The 25,636-nt window shown below is 40.6% G+C and overlaps 1 protein-coding gene across 10 annotated transcripts in view; it reads left to right on the forward strand.

Moving 5' to 3' along the window:
* HECW2 (HECT, C2 and WW domain containing E3 ubiquitin protein ligase 2) overlaps nucleotides 1–25,636 on the forward strand; it is a 456,160-nt gene that overhangs the window by 265,917 nt on the left and 164,607 nt on the right. For 9 of the 10 annotated variants that reach the window (XM_022567294.2, XM_089915956.1, XM_089915960.1 and 6 more), the window contains 4 exons: nucleotides 10,202–10,296; nucleotides 15,340–15,415; nucleotides 19,743–19,912; nucleotides 23,823–23,965. In XM_022567294.2, coding sequence (XP_022423002.2) covers nucleotides 10,202–10,296; nucleotides 15,340–15,415; nucleotides 19,743–19,912; nucleotides 23,823–23,965 — 484 coding nt within the window. Of the gene's footprint in view, nucleotides 1–1,746; nucleotides 7,822–10,201; nucleotides 10,297–15,339; nucleotides 15,416–19,742; nucleotides 19,913–23,822; nucleotides 23,966–25,636 lie in introns of those variants that run through there. The other variant, XM_089915964.1, reaches the window with a different exon arrangement.

The raw sequence follows: 25,636 nt of genomic DNA on the forward strand, positions 1-25,636 counted from the left end.
CTGAGGCTTGAATTGTGACCCAAAATATGATGTATCCTGGAGAATGTTCCATGAGCACTTGAGAAAAATGTGTATTCTGTTGTTTTTCGATGGAATGTCCTATAAATATCAATTAAGTCCATCTTGTTTAATGTATCATTAAAGCTTGTGTTTCCTTATTTATTTTCATTTTGGATGATCTGTCCATGGGTGAAAGTGGGGTGTTAAAGTCCCCTGTTATGAATGTGTTACTGTTGATTTCCCCTTTTATGGCTTTTAGCATTTGCCTTATGTATTGAGGTGCTCCTATGTTGGTTGCATAAATATTTACAATTGTTATATCTTCTTGGATAAATCCCTTGATCATTATGTAGTGTCCTTCTTTGTCTCTTCTAATAGTCTTTATTTTAAAGTCTATTTTGTCTGATATGAGAATTGCTACTCCAGCTTTCTTTTGTTTTCCATTTGCATGGAATATCTTTTTCCATGCCCTTACTTTCAGTCTGTATGTGTCTCTAGGTCTGAAGTGGGTCTCTTGTAGACAGCATATATATGGGTCTTGTTTTTGTATCCATTCATCCAATCTGTGTCTTTTGGTGGGAGCATTTAGTCCATTTACATTTAAGGTAATTATCTATATGTATGTTCCTATTCCCATTTTCTTAATTGTTTTGGGTTCGTTATTGTAGGTCTTTTCCTTCTCTTGTGTTTCTTACCTAGAGAAGTTCCTTTAGCATTTGTTGTAAAGCTGGTTTGGTGGTGCTGAACTCTCTCAGCTTTTGCTTGTCTGTAAAGGTTTTAATTTCTCCATCAAATCTGAATGAGATCCTTCCTGGGTAGAGTAATCTTGGTTGTAGGTTTTTCTCCTTCATCACTTTAAATATGTCCTGCCAGTCCCTTCTGTTTTGCAGAGTTTCTGCTGAAAGATCAGCTGTTAACCTTATGGGGATTCCGTTGTGTGTTATTTGTTGTTTTTCCCTTGCTGCTTTTAATATGTTTTCTCTGTATTTAATTTTTGACAGTTTGATTAATATATGTCTTGGCGTATTTCTCCTTTGATTTATCCGTATGGGACTCTCTGTGCTTCCTGGACTTGATTAACTATTTCCTTTCCCATATTAGGGAAGTTTTCAACTATAATCTCTTCAAATATTTTCTCAGTCCCTTTCTTTTTCTCTTCTTCTTCTGGAACCCCTATAATTCGAATGTTGGTGCGTTTAATGTTGTCCCAGAGGTCTCTGAGACTGTCCTCAGTTCTTTTCATTCGTTTTTCTTTATTCTGCTCTGCAGTAGTTATTTCCACTATTTTACCTTCCAGGTCACTTATCCGTTCTTCTGCCTCAGTTATTCTGCTATTGATCCCATCTAGAGTATTTTTAATTTCATTTATTGTGTTATTCATTGTTGCTTGTTTCATCTTTAGTTCTTCTAGGTCCTTGTTAAATGTTTCTTGCATTTTCTCTATTCTATTTCCAAGATTTTGGATCATCTTTACTATCATTATTCTGAATTCTTTTTCAGGTAGACTGCCTATTTCCTCTTCATTTGTTAGGTCTGGTGGGTTTTTATCTTGCTCCTTCATCTGCTGTGTGTTTTTCTGTCTTCTCATTTTGCTTAACTTACTGTGTTTGGGGTCTCCTTTTTGCAGGCTGCAGGTTCGTAGTTCCCGTTGTTTTTGGTGTCTGTCCCCATTGGCTAAAGTTTGTTCAGTGGGTTGTGTAGGCTTCCTGGTGGAGGTGACTAGTGCCTGTGTTCTGGTGGATGAGGCTGGATCTTGTCTGTCTGGTGGGCAGGTCCACGTCTGGTTGTGTGTTTTGGGGTGTGTGTGGCCTTATTATGACTTTAGGCAGCCTCTCTGCTAATGGGTGGGGTTGTGTTCCTGTCTTGCTAGTTGTTTGGCCCAGGGTGTCCAGCTCTGTAGCTTGCTGGTCGTTGAGTGAAGCTGGGTACTGGTGTTGAGATGGAGATCTCTGGGAGATTTTCGCTGTTTGATATTATGTGGAGCTGGGAGGTCTCTTGTGGACCAGTGTCCTGAAGTTGGCTCTCCCACCTCAGAGGCACAGCACTGACTCCTGGCTGCAGTACCAAAAGCCTTTCATCCACACGGCTCAGAATAAAAGCGAGAAAAAGTAGAAAGAAAGAAAGAAAGGGAGGAAGGAAGGAAGGAAAGAAAGAAAGAAGATAAAATAAAATAAAGCAAGATAAAATAAAATTAAGTTATTAAAATAAAAAATAATTATTAAGAAAAAAAATTTTTAGAAAGAAAAACAAAAGCAAAAAAAGAAAACAAAAACGGACGGATAGAACCCTAGGACAAATGGTGGAAGCAAAGCTGTACAGACAAAATCTCACCCAGAAGCATACACATACACACTCACAAAAAGAGGAAAAGGGGAAAAAAATCATAAATCTTGCTCTCAAAGTCCACCTCCTCAATTTGGGATGATTGGTTGTCTATTCATGTATTCCACAGATGCAGGGTACATCAAGTTAATTGTGGAGATTTAATCCGCTGCTCATGAGGCTGCTGGGAGAGATATCCCTTTCTCTTCTTTGTTCTCACAGCGCCCGGGGCCTATCTTTGGATTTGGCCCCGCCTCTGCGTGTAGGTCGCCGGAGGGCGTCTGTTCTTCGCTCAGACAGGACGGGGTTAAAGAAGCCACTGATTCGGGGGCTCTGGCTCACTCAGGCCGGGTGGAGGGAGGGGCACGGAGGGCGGGGCGAGCCTGCGGCGGCAGAGGCCGGCATGACGTTGCACCAGCGTGAGGTGCGCGATGCGTTCTCCCGGGTGAGTTGTCCGTGGATCCCGGGCCCCTGGCAGTGGCGGGCTGCACAGGCTCCCCGGAAGGGGGGTGTTCGCACACAGGCTTCATGGTGGTGGCAGCAACCGCCTTAGCGTCTTATGCCCGTCTCTGGGGTCCGCACTGATAGCCGCGGCTCACGCCAGTCTCTGGAGCTGCTTTAAGCAGCGCTTTGAATCCCCTCTCCTCGCGCACCAGGAAACAAAGAGGGAAGAAAAAGTCTCCTGCCTCTTCGGCAGCTCCAGACTTTTCTCCGGACTCCCTCCCGGCTAGCCGTGGTGCACTAGCCCCCTTCAGGCTGTTTTCACGCCGCCAGCCCCTGTCCTCTCTCTGCGCTCCGAAGCCCGAGCCTCAGCTCCCAGCCCCGCCCGCCCCGGCGGGTGAGCAGACAAGCTTCTCTGCTGGTGAGTTCCGGTCGGCACCGATCCTCTGTGCGGGAATCTGTCCGCTTTGCCCACCGCACCCCTGTTGCTGCGCTCTCCTTCGCGACTCCGAAGCTTTCGCCCTCCGCCACCCGCAGTCTCCGCCCTCGAAGGGGCTTCCTAGTGTGTGGAAAGCTTTCCTCCTTCACAAATCCCTCCCACTGGTGCAGGTCCCGTCCCTATCCTTTTGTCTCTGTTTATTTTTTCTTTTGCCCTACCCAGGTACGTGGGGAGTTTCTTGCCTTTTGGGAGGTCTGAGGTCTTCTGCCAGCGTTCAGTAGGTGTTCTGTAGGAGTTGTTCCACGTGTAGATGTATTTCTGGTGTATCTTTGGGGAGGAAGGTGATCTCCGCGTCTTACTCTTCCGCCATCTTCCTCACTACTCGACATCAATTTTTTTTTACCCCATGTCTGGCAAGAGCAGCACTAAGGGGACTTCCCAGCATAATGAAGTTTTGCTTGAATCTCTGGAGATGATGGTGTGAAACAAAAAAATCGGGATTGGGGGTATGGGTTAAAAACTTCTGTTTTCAGCCTCTGACCTTGAAAGCTTATGACATTTAAAAATTTTTGCTTTCATCTTCGGAGAGAAAATTTATCTTTAGCTAATCAGAAGTCCAAGCAAAGTAAATTCTCAGAAAATTAATCTGAGTTCATGGGCAAACCTGGATTTGAGCACTATTTAACCTGTTTCTGAAAGTAAAATGGCTTTGGTTTATCTGAATAAACTCCAGAGGAGGCAGGAGGCCCACACTTATATTATTACGGGACCTACTGGAATGAATTTGAAGGACAAAGACAGGTTTATTTCTGAGTAAGTGACCTTCCTAGACATTGGAGAGGAGGATCAGCTTCATCTGCACTTACTTGTCATAGGACTGTCACAGTTCCTCAAATGAGCTTATGCTTGCAGAAAATGAATGGGTCCCCTGAGCAATGTGTATTCTTGAGTTTTGAAATGTAAGAGGTTTCAGGAATTGCCTTGGCATGCTAGGATATCTATTTTATTCTTCATAGTCTTTCACAGACTATGGTCATTCATTCATTCAGAGCTGCTTTTTGTCCTTCCTTCATTTCTTCTACTCATCTATCCATCTATGTCCCCAACCATCGTGAACTATTTAGTTAAGTATCAACTTTGTGCCAGGCAGTGTTCGAGAACTCACTGATTCCTGGATCAGTGAATAAGCTTAGAAATAGCTTCATTGCTGTTTACTGAACTGCTTTGCGATCATTAATGGTAATAACAGGACATTGCCATTTGTATGAATTATATAGTGCTTTCACATATCTTACCTGTCTCAGCCCTAGGAAGTGTGCAGGATTAGGAAACTGCATAGCAGAGGTGCATGTGGCTTGTGTAAGTGAGAGCCTCATCTCTGATTGGCACTCAGGTTAGCGTGCTTTCTAAGATGCGGTGCCTTGCCCAAACAGAACTTTTGTGGGTGACTTTTTATTGGGTGGGGGGAAAGGGGTGGCCTCAGCCTCTTATTTGTACTGTCAGAGCGCCTGCTCTAACCTCCATTCATAAGGCCCTTCCCACCAACATCTGAAGGGCCTTTTTGCCCCTTAGATGGAGGTTTAGTGCTTTTCATTCTCTGCCAGCATACTTTACGTTTTATTGCCTATTTCTGCTTATCTTTACTTTCCAACATTGGTCCAGCTGCCATGACTAAGTAAATAGAAAAACAAGGTCCAATTACTTCTCTAACCCTATTAGTTTCTTCCACATTATACTGATATTGTCTGTCTTTGATTTTCAAGATTGTTTTTCTGAGCTTTAGCAGGGTAGGGCCTGGCCCTTTCAGGTTGCATTGGCCCTTGTTAAAGAGAAGACAACCTGCGGTACCGTATAAACAGGTGAGCACGTCCCTGGAAATGTGGGTAAATTTCCTCAAAAGCATGAGAATTAGGATGTGTTTACTCTTTCCCAACTTGTGGCCTCTGAATAAAAGAGCTTATCAATAGGAATCATAATATTAAGAATATAATAAAAGCACAAAGGCAGTGGTTAAAATCATGTTTTTGAATAAATTCCTATTAGCTTGATTTTTTTTTTAGATTATTCTATTTTAATGAAACAGAAATGATTAAAGGAAGAAGGACATTTCCATTCCATCCATCTTTATGGTTCAAAATAGTCAACTTCTAAAACTTGAGGAAAATCCAGATTTTCTAAATAGGAGCAAGCTATTAACTACTACCTAAGTGAATCTTGTAGCTATTTAAGGTGATGGATGGTGTTTCAAAGATACCAGTCTTTGAAACAAAACCATTTCTTGCAGGGAGTGGCCTGTATAACCTTTTTCCGAGAAGGCTTGGAATCTTATACCATTGCCTAGAGTTAATGTAGCTGAGTTGAGATTGCTTTTTAAAGATAAATTTTGAACAGATAATAGATGAAAAGAGTATAATGTTAAAAAGACACGAAAATGAAAGTAAATTGTCTCCCCAACTTCATGCCCCAGTCACCAGTTTCCCCTCCCTGAAGGCAATCAGTTTTACCAGTTTCACGTGATCGTTCTAGAAGTATTTTATTCATGTACAAACACGGAAATCTTTTCTTCCTTTAGGCAGATGGTAGAATGATTGCTTTAAAATGCAATGTCAGAGTGACACAATTACAGAAACCCCTTTACTTGGGAACAGGTTTAAGTTCTTCCTACCTTCCCAGTCACCCCCAACAAGTACAAAGTGCCCTCTTTGGACAGCCGTCACCCTCCCATCTGTGGTAGACGTGGAGCTGGCAAGCTCTTGCTCTGGGTGACCTCTTCATTTGTATTTAATGGAAGCTGGTAAGTTAAAATTTAAAAAATAAAAGCGTTTCTGTGTCTTCAGCATTTAAATAGAGGCAGCTAAATCTTCTAGTAACTCTATAAACGAAAGTGTCCAGAAGATTATTGAAAGGGGCCAAAATATATTTCTGTGATTCATGACTGGCTTCAGCTATTCAGAAGGGACCTGAGAGAGAGAAGATGCCACTCGGCAATGCTTTCTTCCTTCCAGGAGCTGACCCAGACTGTAGGTCCTTCAAGGTTAATGTGGGAGGCCTCACCCTTCTCCTGGTTCACTGCCTCTAAGGCAACATTTTTTTTATTGAAGTATAATTGATTTACAATGTTGTAACAATCTCAGCTCTACAGCAAAGTGACTCAGTTATACACATATAGACATTCTTTTTTTATATTCTTTTCCATTATGGTTTATCCCAGGATATTGTTTTTGGTTTTGGTTTTGTCTTTTTTTGCGGTACGCGGGCCTCTCACTGTTGTGGCCTCTCCCGTCGCGGAGCACAGGCTCCGGACGCGCAGGCTCAGTGGCCATGGCTCACTGGCCCAGCCGCTCCACGGCACGTGGTATCTTCCCGGACCGGGGCACGAACCCGTGTCCCCTGCATCGGCAGGCAGATTCTCAACCACTGCGCCACCAGGGAAGCCCATATCCCAGGATACTGAATAGAGTTCCCTGTGCTATACAGTAGGACCTTGTTGTTTTTCCATTCTAAATGTAATAGTTTGCATCTACCAACCCCAAACTCCCAGTCTGTCCCTCTCCCTTCCTCCCTCCCTCTTGGCAACCACAAGTCTGTTCTCTATGAGTCTCTTTCTGTTTTGTAGATAGGTTCATTTGTGCCATATTTTAGATTCCACATGTAAGTGATATCATATGGTATTTGTCTTTCTCTTTCTGACTTAGTATGATAAGCTCTAGTTGCATCCATGTTGCTGCAAATGGCATTATTTCGTTCTTTTTTATGGCTGAGTAGTATTCCATTGTATATATGTACCACATCTTCTTTATCCATTCACCTGTCCATGGACATTTAGGTTGTTTCCATGTTTTGGCTATTGGTGAACAGTGCTGCTATGAACATAGGGGTGCATGTATCTTTTTGAATTATAGTTTTGTCTGGGTATATTCCCAGTAAGGCAACATGTTTTTATAAGCAGTTGCTTTGGAGAAAATGCTCTTCTTTTTTTATAATCCAAAGGAATAGTTATATGTATTCCCCCTCCATAATTTGAGGCCTGATTAGCTGCCACATCAGGCTGTGGAGAAACCGTTGTCAGGTAGAATGCTCCTTAGTCCATATCCTTCATCTTTCCTGCCTGTGAGCAGGGCTGGCCCTGTGGCCAGTGGCTCCTCCCTTATCTGATGCTCCATCATCACGCCCACGTTTGCTTTCACCTGTTCTTGTATCTGTTTCTCAGCAGTAGCTTTCTGGTCTTCTCTTACAGTTTGTAGCTAAAATAGAAGCATGAATACCAACTTCTCTTTTCCACCCTTTTGAGTAGTCTTCCCAGTTACCTCTTCTCATAACTAAAATGTTCAGGGACATTAATCAAAATTCTGCTCTCTCTTCTCTCTCTTCCTCAGAGGGGATGTTGCTCAGTTACACCATTTTTTAAAATCTTGAGTGACCTTCTAAAACACTAAATGATATGTGAAGATGAAACCTCCCACTCAGCATGAAACATTCCTCTATTTTAGGGGCAGAAGTCTCCACTGGTGTCCTCCTGAACAGTCGAGGTGCAAGCAACTAGTTCTGTCTGGTACTGGGTTTTTCGCTCTGACAACCAGGACCTGCCTATGCATTTGGTTTTGTAACTGGTGATTTGTGTAAGTCCCCTTGGCTTTACACTGAATCTTAAAAGCATTGTGAAGCTGTCAGCTCTGCGGTTTTTGGTGATCATGTCCACAAAATCTGCTGTGCACAATGAGAATGAGTTTATCTTATAGTTTCAGGGATTCTCATTTATCACAGGGGTTGGAGATTTTTGTTTTAGCAAGAAGTAAAGTAACAGTGAGAACGGGTCAGCTAGCAAAGCTGGTCTGTAGCAACATCTACAGATAAAAATAAGCAGACGCTTATTGGGGTCTGTTTGTTTCCTAGTCTTTTACCTCGCTGACTATTAAAACATTAGAAAAGAGGAGGTGGCATCCTAACTTGAGAGGGAAGATGTCTTGTAAAAATGCACTTCTCTTTATTGAAAAATAAGCTGCTCACTGACTGACCATTGGCTGGGTCTGTGAGGCACTGCTGCAGGCAGATTCACACACTGCTGGTTCCCGGCATGTAGAACGTGATACTAATGAGCTCATGCCTGCAGAATTCAGTCCTCCCGCCTGTCACCGAGCTTGTTCTGCTTTGACAGGCCTTGTACGTGTTACTTAGCTTCATTCTTGCAGAATGCATGCTATTGGTCTTGAAGGAAAGCAAGTGGGACAGTGGTTTACTCAGATCTATAGTTATTACATTTCCATAATCACCAAAAACCTGTGTTAGTGCTCACTCAAGTCGCTTATGTAGGGTTCCAGGGAATTCATAGTAAAGCTAGCATTGCTGCCAAGGTCGTCTTGCTGGTCCTCAAGCCAGCATGCTCATTCCTGCTTCCCTGTTTTTGCCACCACTCACTCCTAACTCTCTCCAACCCCATTTTTCTCAGCTGAAGGTCTGAGTTCTGTTTGTTCCATGAGACCTTTCTGACTCCACTGTGCCCTCACGTGGAATATTTTCCACGATCTCCACATTTCCACCTGGCACTCTGCCTCTTCAGTGCTTCTCTTCTGGACTTTGTCATCTTAACACCTGCTAGACCAGAAACCTGTCTCTGATTCCCTTGCACTGTCTAGCATAGTGCTGGGCATGGCAAAAATCTTTCACTTCATGATGCCACCTTCGTTGTGAATCACTGCTTCGTGATTAATGTACGTAATGGAAAGACTCGATATTTTACCCATGATAGACCTTTTTTAATGAGATTTAGTATTTTTTCATTGATGAGAAATATTATATTTTTATGTGTAATATTCCTATATAAATTCCTAAAGTAGGATTTTTCTTTAATCATTGTATCTTTTCCTTAAAATAAGCAAACCAAATACTCTGTAGGAGACCACTTGGTGCTGTCAGGAAAGTCAGTGCAAGATTAATTTCCTTGGGGAATCACATCGAGTGGTCCCACTTTAATAATCCAGGTGACTCAGTTGAGAGGGTAACTCCACTCCTATCGGCTAGGACTCTCCTCTGCAGCCTGCCCATCAGCGTCATTGCCTATATTAAATGACACCTTGGGGAAAAGACATCTCACAGGGAAGCTTCAGTGACTCAGATGCTCTGTATACAGAGAAATTTCAGTGACTCTGGGTTTTATCTTTGACACTTGTTGGCTTCATGGTAATTGTAGTTACTGTCCAAAGACAATAATTGACATTTGTATTGCTTTTTATCAAGTTCAAATTATATAGTATATAAATATATATACATACACACGCACTTATAGTTATATCCAATATATATACATACACCCGTCCATACCTGTGGAGATGTAGATATATATTTACTGGTGGTTCCAGAATATGATCCCTACTAGTGGCTACATTTAAGTCAGGTCCCCAGACCCTCTCACCACAGAATCTCCTACAGCAATCTTTTATACTCTGTCTGCTCTTTTTTTATTTCCATTGACAGCTGCATTCTGTCTATATTGTAGAGGGTAGGAGTGAAGGCTTTGGAATGGGGCAAAGCCCCATTGGATGGGGTTTGAGTCCTGACTCTGTCGTTTCTTACTTGTTTGACCTTCGGCAAACCTCAGTGCTTCAGCTGTTCTATGGAGACAAGAATTTCTGCCTCCCGAGTTAAATATGAGGGGTCAGTAACAATGGGGGCAGAGACGCAGCCCTGTGGTCCATCAGCAGCTCCTCACTGAATGGTAGCTAGTCTTATTCTTATCTCTACACTAATATTTTGGCGTGTTGTTTTTGTGCACTGTTTTTCTAATTTATTTGGGGTGTTCTTAGACATTTTCAGAGAAGCCTATAAAATCAAACAGGAATTGGTATAATCTGTTGCCTCTGACTGGAAAAGAAGGGATCGCTCAAAGAGTCCTGAGTGGGATTTTCGGAGAGGTGGAGAGGTGGATAGGTGGATTTCCTCAGGTGATGCCTAAGGGACTTGTTTCAGTGTTTAAATGACTGTTTTTCTCCAATCAATTTACAGCGGAGATAAAAATCTGTTTCAAATACTACCACGGCATTAGTGGAGCCCTGCGAGCCACGACCCCCTGCATCACGGTGAAGAACCCCGCTGTGATGGTGAGTGCCCCTCAGGCTGCTTCCTTGAGCCTCAGTCCCAGAGGCCTTGGTTTCTATTTTTGCCTGTGCAGCTCTGGCAGGGTTATGGGAAACAATGCAAAGGAAACACATAGCAGTGTGGGTGCCGTTTTGGGAAAGGAAATAACTTACAGGATGGCTTCACTAAATCCATAATGTAAACCAGTGGGAAAATATGGCTTGATTTATAATAATTCTGTATATAGTCAACTCTCCAGGGAACCTATTCCTGAAGGAAATTGGTGAGTGCCCGTCCATCATGGAAGGTCTTTTTTTAAACTTTGTCAGGGTGGCCAGTTGGTAGGAAATGGTGGCGTTTTGCATCTTCTGTGAATTTAATTTACATGAACTCAGAGAGAAAAAAAAAATTTAAGTAGTGGGTGATTCTCCCTGCCAGTCAGTTTAACAGACTTTTACCCCAAAGAGAGTGTGAGATGGGGATTACGAGTGCGCCGTTCCTGCAGGAGAGAGTGTGGGATCCCTCCTGATGCTGAATTGAACTATAGTGCTTAAAGGTACCACACATATGTTTGGTATCACGTGGCCACTCAACAGAAGCCAACCTTTTCACCAGGTCCTCAATTAAAGAAAGAGATATCTAACTTAGCTCCGGAGGAAACTGATTGTGCTGGACTTTTGAAGGAACGTATGTCCATTTCCAACATGGTACTTTCTTAAGAATTACTTTTCACAATTTCATGATTTTTCACTTCATCAACTAACTTTAGAATCTAACAGCTTCACAGGGTGCACTCCATTGTACATGGGTGGTTGAACTCCAGATGGTTCTTGGAGTCCAAGATATATAAATCATGGCAGTGTTTATAAGTCATTAATAACAGGTCGTGAAAGTATAGAAGAAAATTATTGACTCTCGTAATATAGAATCTTCATAATATTGTGTGTGTGTGTGTACACATTTATAGATGCATGCATTTTTGGAAATAAGCAAGTGAACAGGTTGACTCCCTGAAATTCAGAATGTAATCGCTGCAGATGGCATTTTGAAATTGTCTGGCCCACCAATACGATATCAAGCAGTCTTTTCCTTTCATTTATTCATTCAAACAAATATTCATTGGGCGCCTAGTAAGTGCCAGACATTATACCCACCACTAGGAATGAAATGATAAGCAAAAACACAGCCCTTGCCCTCACTGGTCTGGTGGGGGAGAGAGACTCAATTAAACTGAATTGTATTTATTTGAGTGATAATTACTATGAGGGGCAGTGAAATGGGGCTATGAGAGCATATACTAGCAGGATTCATCCTGATCAGGAAGGTCTTGGAAAGCTTCCCTGAAGAAGGCATGTTTTCAGGACAATCTGAAGGATGAGTAGAAGTTACTTAGGTGAAGAGGGGGAGGGAAGAGCATTTTAGGTAAAGGGAACGAACGGTATGTGCAAAATTTTCAATATCTAAGTACTCTGTTCACATTTGAATTATATTTGAGTTCCTATTATAGTGAACAAAGTATAGAATATTTTTTAAAAACCCACATTTACTATATAAGACTTTGAAGGTTCACAAGGAGAATAACAGTTGTTGATTACAAAGTCTGCCGTGTCACAGTAAGCACTAGAACACACTAATTAATATTCTAAAAAGAAAAATTGTAAAACTAGAAAAGTGGGGCTGTTGATAATAAAATGTTTGAAAAATTAACTATGTGTGAAATTAGATAATAGCTTCCAAACATGACTTTCTGGAGTCAGATTTTCTTGGATTTGAGCAGTTTCCATGATCAGATATCACTGATGGCCGGGAGCTTACAGCCTGGTGAGCATTGATCTTTTTCCATTTGATTTTGCATTGAGATTATTCTGTCAAAGCCTGTGGATAGTTGGAGATAATTAATTTTCTTCAGACAGGTTTTAGAGCACCTTAAAAGCTTCATAGATACAGCACTGGCAATCATAATAGAATATTTTGGTTCAAAGGCTGACTAATGGAATTGGTGGTCAATAGATTTCTGACCAAGCTTGAGACAGTTGGGTCTATATCTGCTATTGAGAGGCTGTGCCAATGGGCATTTCACTGTGGGCTGATCACTGTGTTTCTATGACAGCATGATGTTCACCTAGGAATATGACCTGTGTGTAGATATTGTACTGACTGACAACATCGATATTCACAAAGCTCATTTAGTTAGGATCATTCCATGATGCAAAGAATAGTTGGGCAGTAGCAACCACATTTTAATGCTTGATGACACTGGGTTGGTTGGCTCTCACCAAGTACATCTGTTTTATTATATTGTTCTGTACCCCTCTGACTCATCATCCCTAGGTTAAATAGAGCAGAGACAGCACCCAACTGGCCAGATAGTATCGCTGTGTCTGCCTCATCCTGCTTTCACCATATACACACACCCCTGGACTATAAAGTGGCAAATAGAGAGGGAGTACAGACTGCATCTGGGACAGACACTCAGCAACAGCTGCCCTTCCTGTGCCAGGCATCTCACAAACCGTGGCCTCCCCTCAAATGGACCACACTGCCCGGGGAGATGTGCCCCCTCGGAAAACATGATGTCTCTTCATGCCAAGTGAGAACAGGGAGACTTTGCAAAGATTCATAGTCTGTCATCATTCAAAGCCTACTTAAAATGTTGTAAGAAATTATAGAAACTAAAGAAAATGCCCTCGAATTCTCCTTTTAAAAATGTAATTCACTGTCTGGCAAAAGGCTAATATGAAACAATTCTCACAGAATTCACAGATAAACAGTGTCCTTTACAACAACGTGGTAATAAAATGCTCATGTGAACTAATATTCAGAGAATTCAGCTTTATCATTCATGACAATAAAGCCAGGAAAGACCAACCTGATCACCAGAAATAGGAACATCAGTGATAATAAACATATCTGTACTCAGTGTTTAGAGAGAGGTTTTTAAATAAACTCCCTTCATAGATTTAAGCCAGGAAAACTCAGAAGGAATACTGTCAACCCGTGTTGAAACAATACATGGTAGTGAGTGATGGTCGCCTTTATCTGTCCCTGAAGCGAAGGATTTCCTGTTCCAAGTGGCACATATCACTGTGTACACTGATGAATGGCAATGACGTCAAAGTATGCATGACAGAGAAGACATAACTTTTTTTTATTCTTGATTCATTGCAAAAGGATATGTGAGAAAGGAGACCATACGATTAGGATGGCTGCTCTTCCCTTTCCTGTAGAGTTTCTCAGTTACTTCTTGCAGGACAATGTGCATCTGGATGGAACGAAGTAGAGATGCCTGGATGGTACCCTAGGCATATTGCAAATGATATGTGAAACAATCAGGAAGCAGTTACGTGTCACACAAAATAGTTTTGACTAAGGTACAAGAAGTAGAGAAGAAAATGGAAAATTTTTTTAATGTATATTTTATTTATTTAATTTTGGCTGCATTGGGTCTTTGTTGCTGCGCACGGGCTCTCTCTAGTTGCGGCGAGCAGAGGCCTCTCTTTGTTGTGGTGCGTGGGCTTCTCATTGCGGTGGCTTCTCTTGTTGTGGAGGACGGGCTCTAGGTGCACAGGCTTCAGAAGTAGTGGCACACAGGCTCAGTAGTTGTGGCTGACGGCCTCTGGATTGCAGGCTCAGCAGTTGTGGTGCATGAGCTTAGTTGATCCGTGGCATGTGGGATCTTCCTGGACCAGGGCTCGAACCCAACCCGTGTCCCCTGCATTGGCAGGCGGATTCTTAACCACTGCGCCACCAGGGAAGCCTGGAAATGGACATTTATATTTCAGAATTTGAATGGAATTTATTTTGAAGTTCCTCAACTTGGCTTGGATTAGTGAAAGTTTTATCTCTTGGTGTATGATTTTTAAGGGAGGTGGGGAGTGCCACAAAGATAAGATGGAAGGGTGTAATCTAAACTTTGGAATTAAAATGTGGTTTCTATTTCTTGACTATTCAAAATACATTCTGCCTTCAAATCTGCCTCTTACAATGTTCTGGACTTCTTTTTTAGAGGACCACGAAACCCTTTTTTCCTAGTGTACCATAAATTGTGCACTAATTGTACATAAGTTGAGAGACTTAATCTGCTATGGTCTGTAAATGACTCGTTTCAAGTAAGATATAATTTACTCAGAAGCTTTTAGAAAAAGCTTTACAATACAATAATCAGTACAGTAGGATTGCAGATTCTTGTTATTGCTAATTATAATAGCATGTGCCATGTACCAGTAGCACAATGAAATAGGAGTCTGCAAGGGTGGTGGGATATCCACATGGTCACTCAGAAATACTTAGCAAGGAGGATAATTCTACATTTATATGGATGAGTCTGATGTAAATCACCTGTTTAGTTTATTCTAGGTTTTCCTAATAAATCTGAAGGAATTTAATGTTTGATTTTTAACTTAAGGGAATGTTTTAATACCATAATAGCAATATAAATATGCTTATTACATGTCAACTATATTCTTTTTAAAAAATATTTATTTATTTTATTTTTGGCCGCGTTGGGTCTTCATTGCTGTGCGCGGGCAGTCTCTAGTTGCGGCGAGCCGGGGCTCTTCGTTGCGGTGCGCGGGCTTCTCATTATGGTGGATTCTCTTGTTGCAGAGCATGGGCTCTAGGCACGCGGGCTTAAGTAGTCGTGGCTCGCAGGCTTAAGTTGTGGTGCATGGGCTTAGTTGCTTCGCATCATGTGGGATCTTCCCGGACCGGGGCTCAAACCCATGTACCCTGCATTGGCAGGAGGATTCTTAACCACTGTGCCACCAGGGAAGCCCCAATCTTCTTACCAAAGAAATAAAAGGACATAAAGTAAGTTGATTCATACCCCAGGGAACTTGGAAGCTCATATTGGTTACATTTGGGGTAAAGATTAAATTTAGGTATGACCCTTCCTCTAGTCTCTGAGACTCTGCATTTATGTCTCACTTCCAAGATTTGTAGCATATGAAAAGGCATATACAATACATTGATACAAAAATCATATTTGCAAATATGTGTGCTTCCCTAAAAAAGTTGAGAGGTACCATATTCCTGTGGAACTTCACATATGTGTTTTTTCTCTGCAGATGGGGGCAGAAGGCATGGAAGGAGGTGCTTCAGGAAGTCAGCACTCTCGAAAACTCGTTAGCTTTACGTTGTCTGGTAAGGATGTCTTTAAACATGACGTCCAGTTGGAAAGTGTGTAATTTCAAAGGCACGAATAGTCACTTCTTTCTGCACTCTCATATATGATATGTGAGCAAGTTTGTTTGTTTTTTTTCTTTGGTAATACTTCTGGAAATTCAAGTATATCTCTTACCATGAAAAATTAGATTATTAATATAAACTCAGAAAGCTTCTAGCAAGTTGTCTTGTGATGAAAAGACCATAACTATGTATACTTACTTAAAGAAAACTGTAATGTAACATGTGCTAAACCCACTGTAGAGCTTAGATAACTGAAAACAATTTGTGCTGGCCTCATCTAGAGAAAGGAAAAATTTGGAGACTAGCGAAAAAAAGCCAAGGGATAATCCTGTTTCTGTGAAGGAGTACATATAAAGAATTGAAAAGTAGATAGGACAATTTTTTTGTTGTTTATTTTCTGGTTAGTAAAATATTCTGATTTTTTTGTATATTTATCGTACAACTGAAGCACTGCTTTTCAGGTTGTGAGTTGGAACTCATTGGTGATTTATAAGATTAATTTAGTTGAAACTAGCAATTAAAAAAAGAATAGAAAAGAGCCAGAGTTTAACCACCAAAGGGAAATGTTTTTCATAGAACACCAGTTTATACAAACTGAAAATTTCACACACAAAAATATACACACCTATGTATGTGTATAATGGGTTTCAAGATAAATGTATTTCACACATAGATCACTGTCAAAAAAAGTTTTGAAGCCACCGATTTAAAAAAATTAATCAGCAGTCATAAAGTCAAGAATAATCTAAGAAAATCAGTATTTGAAATGGACTTTTAAAACAGACGACCGTACTACAATACATGTAAAATCAAATCTAACAGATGTCTATCACTGTAAGATGTTTTGTTTTCATTTTTCCATTATTGTAGTGCTTCTAAAATTTAAATTAGATTCACTTTTTCTTGGCTGCAAAAAAATGTTATGAATGAAAATAGAAATTTTCAAGAGTAAGGGTTAGAAGGCTGATCTTGAAAACACAAGTCCATGATGCATGAATATCACGTATAATGGAAGTGTGCACGTTAGTTCATTGCTGGCCCACGGCCTATCTGTGTCTGTTCTAGCATGTTCCTTCTCCTCCCCTCCCCCCGCCATACAGGTCACTTACTATGAAAACCATTTTGCTTTGGTTGTCTGACAAATCTCAGAGGCTGTAAACTGGTTCAAATTTGGCCAATAAATATATTTTGGTTGGAACCCTCAGGGTTTTAAAAATATCCAGATTTTTAGAAAAGCACTTACTACCACTGCCTGTGATACTACTCCCCACCTGCCTTATCTGTCTCTCTTTTGAAAGCACTTCAGTTGGCTACCTGTGCTTTAGACCTTCACAGTTCTGGGGTGTTTGCAGGAAGAGAAATTGTTTATAGATTTCTTCGTTTATAGGTATGGAACAATTGGCCAACCTCCATGGCTCAGAAAACTTAGTTTGACCATACCACGGTTTTCTGAGTTTAGAAGCATTGCCCTAAGCTTTCAAATGATCAATATTACTCTAAATATGACACACACATATTGATTTTGACTCCAGAGGGGATGTTAATTAACCCACCATGGGAGAATGACCATGTAGAAGTTGAAAATCCCAGGATATTTTCCTAAAAAGTAGGAAATAAGCTTTGGGGCACAGCCAAATCCTTTTTTTTCCTATATACAGCTTTTTCTAACATCCACCTCAGTACACCTGGAGGCTTGCTACCTAAAATCTGCTCTGTTTCTTACCGTGTCATCAGCTATTTGCAGATGATGTATAGAAACGGCTAAAACTCATAGAAGATGAAAGCCATTTTATAACGGCAGTTCTAAAAAATTCATCTGGTTGTAGCATATTGACAGTGGATGATAATATTTATGGAGAGCATTTAAGCACTGTAGAATGTCTGTCTGCAAATGTTCTGCTCTTGATCATCTATGGATAAGTAGGGACACAAATAATTGAACTCTACAGCTAAAACAAAAAACTGGTTCTTTTTTGTTTGTTTGTTCTTTTGCGGTACGCGGGCCTCTCACTGTGTGGCCTCTCCCGTTGCGGAGCACAGGCTCCGGAGGCGCAGGCTCAGCGGCCATGGCTCACGGGCCCAGCTGCTCCGCGGCATGTGGGATCTTCCCGGACCGGGGCACTTACCCGTGTCCCCTGCATTGGCAGGCAGACTCTCAACCACTGCGCCACCAGGGAAGCCCCAAAAAACTGTTTTTTGATGACTATCTTAAACCTTTTCTCCAAGTAAGAAGGATATTTAACCTGTCATACCTTTGTGACTTTGAGTCCTTCTTTAGTCTATTAGGTGATGTGGATATTTATGAGCAATAAAATATATAAAAGATAAAAGAGAGGCAAGAGATGGATAAAGTGAACTGAATGATCAGAGTACAAATAGTTGGTAGTTTATTGTATTTATTGGTACGATGTCCCTTGTGGAAAAGGGTTAATGGTGACATCTTTCTTCGCTCTGGCTTAATCTTCTGGTGGATGCTTTTTCTTCAAAGGAATGTTTTGCATGAATAATTTAGCTCTGTCAGATGTCATGGCAGCCATTTCTGTACATGTTACTCCTTGTTAACTGCAAAGAAATCCCTTCTTGAGAAATAGATTTAATATCTAAAGAATGTCATTCTCTTGTCTGAGTCTGAGGCGAGCACAATCAAGAAAGGTAAGAAAATAAATATGTAAATTGCATTTTCTCTCAAAGCTATTTAATGCTAAATAAAGCCAAGTGAAAACATGTAGCATTATTAAATTGACAGTAAAATGCAAATGCTGTATTAATAATGACTCCATAGTTTAGGAAGTGCCAGGGATGGGGACTGTGAAGCTAATGAGATTACAGCAGCTTCTCTGAAGTGCTTGTCTAGTTCTTTGCTCATCTTTCCCTTCTGCCACTGGCTTTTAGATCAAAGATCTTACTATATTTGATGCCGTGTTCTTAACATAAGGTCCTCTTGCTTGAATTTTTAAATATTTTCTGACATATTAGACTGTCTCCCGCTACTGCCAGTTATGAGTCACTAGACAGTCCTGGTCTGTTTTTATCACATGTTATCTAGGCCACAAGTTCTTGTTGGTCATTGGTGAACCTCCTCCAGGGAGTATGGTTCTATGGGCAACCCCAGGCCAATTCTGTCCTTCTAAGAAAGACTTTGTGTTTCAGGAATGGGCTTGAGTAGGATGACCATGGTGACCTCCCAAAATGTGGGGTTACTCTATAGGGTCTCTTCCCCAGCTCATTTGGGTAATCCAGAGGTCTTTGAGGATTCAGAGGCCATCCACAGAATTTTTTTCTGAACCAGTGGTCAGGACTTCCCTACACTGATCATAACTGCATAAAGTTACCTAGAGGCTGTCTCTTCTCCCGGAAGCTTTCAAGATCATTTAGCTCTCAGGGCAACCTTATTCAAACTGATATTCTCAGAAAGGCATTGAGGATCCAGTGAAGCCAGCTTTATTTCCTGACATTTTTGTATCCCTCAGCTTGACCATTTTTAAAAATTTTAGTCTCTTCACTAACCAGACTTTAGCCAGAACTTTTAGCAGCTCGCATAGTATGAAATAACAAGTGGTGACTCTAAGAAGAGTTATGGGACATTCATCAAATATTTAATTTACTTAACAGCCTATTGAAAAAATAACCTAACAATTATTTAATATAGCAGATAGCGTTCAAAGTTTAGAAATATTTCTGGTCTCCTTTTATTTCCCCTAACATTCATTTCATTTGTAGAATACGTATGATGTTTTAAATATGGCACAACTGACTGTGTGCTCTTAGGTTTCATCCCCAATTAAACTTAAGTCAGTGCATCTCATATGTATATATAGAAGATTCACTTTTCTCTCATGAAGGAACATATTGGTTTTCTTTTTTAATACACTGTTTACTAAGGGTTTCTCTCAAGACATTGTGTGAAATGCTAGCTGCCAAGCCACATAGAAAAAGGGGGTGAAGATGTACGTGTTAGGATCAAAACGTTTTCCAGGAAAAGTCATTTTAGGTGTATAAGGTGGTAGTAAAAGTTTGGCTTCATTTTGCAGCCTGTTAGGAGACTTTCTGCTGGAACTAGTCATAACCCACTTGTCCTCACTTACCTAAGCAATCATAGTGTGAATAACTTTGTTGTTTTACCAAATAGTTTCTGTTTAGAGCTTCCTGTGTGATTATTTAAGGACAAATTGTCGTTGAGCTGCTTGTTCTAATCAAGATATGTGAATCTTTTCTCCTTCTGTCCCTCTCCTCTCTCTCTCTCTTTCCCTCCCTCCTTCCTCCTCTCTTTCTTTCTTTAAAGATCTTCGGGCAGTTGGGCTAAAGAAAGGGATGTTCTTCAATCCTGACCCTTATCTTAAGATGTCGATTCAGCCAGGGAAGAAGAGCAGTTTCCCCACTTGTGCCCACCATGGGCAGGAGAGGAGGTCTACTATCATCAGTAACACCACAAATCCAATTTGGCACCGAGAGGTAAGATGATCGTACGTGGCCTTCTACTTGACAGTTAGGAAGTTGGCCAACTCCATCTCTCTCCACTGGACTCTGTATCATTGAGCTGCTTATGGGTGTGGGCAAGATGGTTGAGGTGTCTAGAGGTTCTGTTAGAAAAAGGTACAATGAAAGTGAGATATTCCCTTCTAACCAGGGCTGGGTCTAGGGTAAATCAAGTGAGGCACTTCCTTCAGGTGCATGATTTATAGGGTCCAAAAGACTCGATGATCAAAATTAATATTTCAATGCAATATTAAAAAAAAATCAAAATCAAGGCAAAAATTCATGATGAACAAAATGTCAAAATTCTGTAAGGGCAGCATCAGTAACTGCCTTGCCAAGCCGTATGGGAGCCTGAGGCAGAAGGAAATGTCAGTAATACTGATCCCATTTTTATTTAAAATTTTGATATTTTGTTCTAGCATATACCCAGTACAGATTAAAGGAATTTCTCTCCTTACTGTCTGGCAAATGGTTTTTGGATTTCCATTATAGATTTTGGTTACTTACATGAGAAGGAGTCGTCATCCTGAGGCAAGGCAGATTGTGTTGATGGTATTTCAGACTCTCTCACAGTTACAATATGTTACCAGTCATCACAGTGCATCATATCAGTGAAATCAAGCCCAGGGTTTTCCCAATGGAACTATTTAAAGTCAAAGAATGAACAGAGACATTGCTTCTTTTCTAGGGAGCAAAGTGTGAGTTCTCCCACCATTTCTCAGGGAACCAAGACACATTTCATATACTAGCATTAATGAGTGCTTCTAGACAAACCTGTATTGGCATGGGAGTTGCACAATTAATTAAATCACTCCCTAAATGTTTAATGACAATAATATGTTCTAACAATGTTGAACGAGTATTTCATTGGAGAGGGAGATATTTCAGGGGATCTAAAACCAATTGGAGAAAAGATGTGGCTATTTGAGACTTGCCAGTGCAGCATGATGTTTCTCCTGGGCAGTTTTTATGGTTATTTAAGTGGATAAAAACTACATGTTTTCTTATTCCTGGTTTGAAAAACTACTTACTGTCCCCAAATAGTGAATAACTTCTAAAGGCATACCACTTAATTTAACACACTAGAAGCCTAGAAGACATAAAACGTTATCTCAAGATGAGCACTTAGAAGGCACATAGTGGATATAGTAATAATACGAGCAATAACTTTATTTCCCTAGCATTCTTTTTTTAATTTAATTTAATTTTTTTATACAGCAGGTTCTTATTAGTCATCAGTTTTATACACATCAGTGTATACATGTCAATCTCAATCTCCCAATTCATCGCACCACCATCCCCACCCCCCACGGCTTTTCCCCCTTGGTGTCCATACGTTTGTTCTCTACATCTGTGTCTCAACTTCTGCCCTGTAAACCGGTTCATCTGTACCATTTTTCTAGGTTCCACATACATGCGTTAATATACGATATTTGTTTTTCTCTTCTGACTTACTTCACTCTATATGACAGTCTCTAGATCCATCCACGCCTCAACAAATGACTCAGTTTCGTTCCTTTTTATGGCTGAGTAATATTCCATTGTATATATGTACTACAACTTCTTTATCCATTCATCTGTCGATGGGCATTTAGGTCGCTTCCATGACCTGGCTATTGTAAATAGCGCTGCAGTGAACATTGGGGTGCATGTGTCTTTTTGAATTATGGTTTTTTCTGGGTATATGCCCAGCAGTGGGATTGCTGGATCATATGGTAATTCTATTTTTAGTTTTTTAAGGAACCTCCATACTCTTCTCCATAGTGGCTGTATCAATTTACATTCCCACCAACAGTGCAAGAGGGTTCCCTTTTCTCCACACCCTCTCCAGCATTTGTTGTTTGTAGATTTTCTGATGATGCCCATTCTGACTGGTGTGAGGTGATACCTCATTGTAGTTTGGATTTGCATTTCTCTAATAATTAGTGATGTTGAGCAGCTTTTCATGTGCTTCTTGGCCATCTGTATGTCTTCTTTGGAGAAATGTCTATTTAGGTCTTCTGCCCATTTTTGGATTGGGTTGTTTGTTTCTTTAATATTGAGCTGCATGAGCTGTTTATATATTTTGGAGATTATTCCTTTGTCCACTGATTCATTTGCAAATATTTTCTCCCATTCTGAGGGTTGTCTTTTTGTCTTGTTTATGGTTTTCTTTGCTGTGCAAAAGCTTTTAAGTTTCATTAGGTCCCATTTGTTTATTTTTGTTTTTATTTCCGTTTCTCTAGGAGGTGGATCAAAAAAGATCTTGCTGTGATTTATATCAAAGAGTGTTCTTCCTATGTTTTCCTCTAAGAGTTTTAGAGTGTCCGGTCTTACATTTAGGTCTCAAGTCCATTTTGAGTTTATTTTTGTGTATGGTGTTAGGGAGTGTTCTAATTTCATTCTTTTACATGTAGCTGTCCAGTTCTCCCAGCACCACTTATTGAAGAGACTGTCTTTTCTCCATTGTATATCCTTGCCTCCTTTGTCATAGATTAGTTGACCATAGGTGCATGGGTTTATCTCTGGGCTTTCTGTCTTGTTCCATTGATCTTTGTTTCTGTTTTTGTGCCAGTACCATATTGTCTTGATTACTGTAGCTTTGTAGTATAGTCTGAAGTCAGGGAGTTTGATTCCTCCAGCTCCGTTTTTTTCCCTCAAGACTGCTTTGGCTATTCGGGGTCTTTTGTGTCTCCATACAAATTTTAAGATTTTTTGTTCTAGTTCTATAAAAAATGCCATTGGTAATTTGATAGGGATTGCATTGAATCTGTAGATTGCTTTTAACCATGTTTTTAACCATGTTACCAGTACAAGCCTGATAAGGGGGGTGTAAGGGATGAGATTATCATCTCTCCATTTGTGTGATTAAGAAACAGAAGCTTAAAATGTTTATGTAACTAGCTATTCAGAGGCTAGTAGTGCTTAAACTCTGCTCCCTTATTCTAAGCAAGTGCTTTTTCCATTAAGAAGATGACTAAACTTTACGGCCCTTTGGTGAAAATAAATTGTTATGACTAAATAAATTTAGTGACTCCTAAGTGTAAAGCTGGCTGGCACTATTCATATCACTGTGGTTGCCTGGATACTGCCAGGGGAGGAGAGAAATGGTTCAGGTTAGATTCCTGGCTCCATCACTTACTTTTCCTGAAAGCCTCATCATTAAAAAGAAAATTTTATCTTTGTAATATATGTGAAAGTCTTTGTAAATGAGTAAAGCTCTTTATTTTTATTTTATATCCTTATTAACATCCAATCCAGTTTTCTCCAATGGCATTCTTAAAACAACACATCTTATCTTAACCTCATACTTTTATTTTTCTGTCCCAGAAGAAATGTCCCTGTGTGCCTTTTAAATTAAGTAACTTCCGTTTAAGCATTGTTTTATTTTAATATAAACCAGGGAAACCATCATATCCTTTAGATGTTCCTACTTTAACCACTAAGTGAAGGAGTGTTTTAACCTATGGTGTGCAACTTCGAAAATACCATGGGATCAGGAATTAAAATTGCTGTTAATCAAATGTATCGGTTAAGTCTAAGCTACTCTATAACAAGATATTAAGTATTAAAGAATAAAGGTACGTTAAATGTAGTGAGCACTAAAATTGTATTGTGCATGGTTTAATATATGATAACATCTCCTAAAACTGTTGAACCAGGAAGGGTTGGATGATCAAAGGGGCTTCCTTTGTCATACAGATCCTAGCTGTTGCTTTTTAGTCTTTGTGAATGTTAATGATTCTGAGTGAATAAAAGATTGACAATAGCTGCAGATTTTTCTGGCAGTGTGGACTCTGTGTGTCGTTAGGATTTAAGAGATACTATTTTCTATAATAATAAACTGATATACATAATTTCATATTTATCTCTTTTTTTGACTCAACATGTTATGTTTTGTTTTCAGAAATATTCCTTTTTCGCACTCCTTACTGATGTCTTAGAAATTGAAATTAAAGACAAATTTGCCAAGAGCCGACCTATCATCAAGCGTTTTCTGGGGAAACTAACCATTCCAGTCCAGAGGCTTTTGGAGCGACAAGCCATCGGGTAATCAGCCGTCACACCTAGGGGTCTTGTTGGGATTAGATCCTACTGAAGCAAGTGAAGTGATACTTTGAAGTCCGAGGACTTTTCTTACTGATAAGAAGTGGTAACATAATTCTTTTAAAAAGGAAAGTGCTCCATGCCGCGGAGCGGCTGGGCCCGTGAGCCATGGCCGCTGAGCCTGTGCTCCACAGCGGGAGAGGCCACAACAGTGAGAGGCCCTCGTACCGCAAAAAAAAAAAAGAAAGAAAGAAAGAAAGTACTCATATACTCATTGAAATGTGAAGGGCAGAAAGCACTTTATTTTAATTATATACCTTTTTTGGGTTATCTATCTTTTCCACGATGTACCTACCATTATTACCATTTCAGTGTCAAATGTCACAGTGCTCAGTTGTTTTTGAGATATTGAAATCTTGCTATAAAAATCCCTCCCTAAAGCAAGATCTCCGTGTCAGGTTGACATCTCCTGATCTTGATTAACCCCATCCAGAGAATATGTTATTCCTGAGACACCAAAACCACCTTATTTTAGGGCCCTTTAAAACAAAGCCTAGGCTCCGAGAAGGTGTTATAGTGGAGCTCTAAGACATATACGTTCGTTCAGACAACTAGAAATTACTTGTTGAGAGAATTTTAAATTTATTTTGGCTGTGTTGGGTCTTCGTTTCTGCGCGAGGGCTTTCTCTAGTTGCGGTAAGCGGGGGCCACTCTTCATCGCGGTGCGCGGGCCTCTCACTATCGCGGCCTCCCTTGTTGCGAAGCACAGGCTCCAGACGCGCAGGCTCAGTAATTGTGGCTCACGGGCCCAGCTGCTCTGCGGCATGTGGGATCCCCCCAGACCAGGGCTCGAACCCGCGTCCCCTGCACTGCCAGGCAGACTCTCAACCACTGTGCCACCAGGGAAGCCCGTTGAGAGAATTTTGAAATGTGATTTGACGTCTGTTTTCTTTCTGTGAACTTTTTGTAAGCTGTGAATCAAGTAGTTAAGAAATCGTAACATGCCTCCATCCCTTACTATAAATGGTGTATATATTTTCACATGGTAAGTGCCAGCAAACCCAGTAACACTGGTGCTCTCAGGTGGCACTGAGGGGCATCTTTTTCATTTTAGGAGGACATTATGAACATATGATAACAGTAGTGGTAGTAGCAGGAGTATCAGTGATAACAGTAGTTATAGTAGTGGTAGCAGCAGTCGTAAACCAAAGTAAACAAAAAAGATGATGAGACCCTATTCTATGTCGGGAGCTAATAAGTAAAATACACTCATTAGCTCATGTAATCTTCTCAACAACTCTGAGAGGTGAATAATGTGATTATACCCATTCTGGAGATGAGAAATCTGAGGCTAGCAAGCCAGGGGTGGAGCTGGGATTTGAGCAGATCCGTCAGCTCCAGAATCCCAGCTTCTCTGCAACACTTTAAGGACTGGCGGTGATGGAATACTAGTCTAGCTAACTGAGGAAGGTTGCTCATTCCTATTCACCTTGCAGCTAATTAACTGTTCTATTCTGGCAAGTCACAGTTTTTTCAGGCATTAGTTTCCTCATCTGAAAAATAAAGTCTTTAGACCGATGATCTCTAAGACACCTTCAAAACCTGAAATTAAGAGATTCTAATGGATTCTAATTCTCTGGCCATCAGAGACAATGGTTGAGCCAGACCACATGA

This window comes from Delphinapterus leucas, chromosome 8, assembly GCF_059928025.1.
Source record: "Delphinapterus leucas isolate spDelLeu-1000000601 "Yukka" chromosome 8, BTC_Dleu_Yukka2, whole genome shotgun sequence".
NCBI classification, from domain to species: domain Eukaryota; kingdom Metazoa; phylum Chordata; class Mammalia; order Artiodactyla; family Monodontidae; genus Delphinapterus; species Delphinapterus leucas.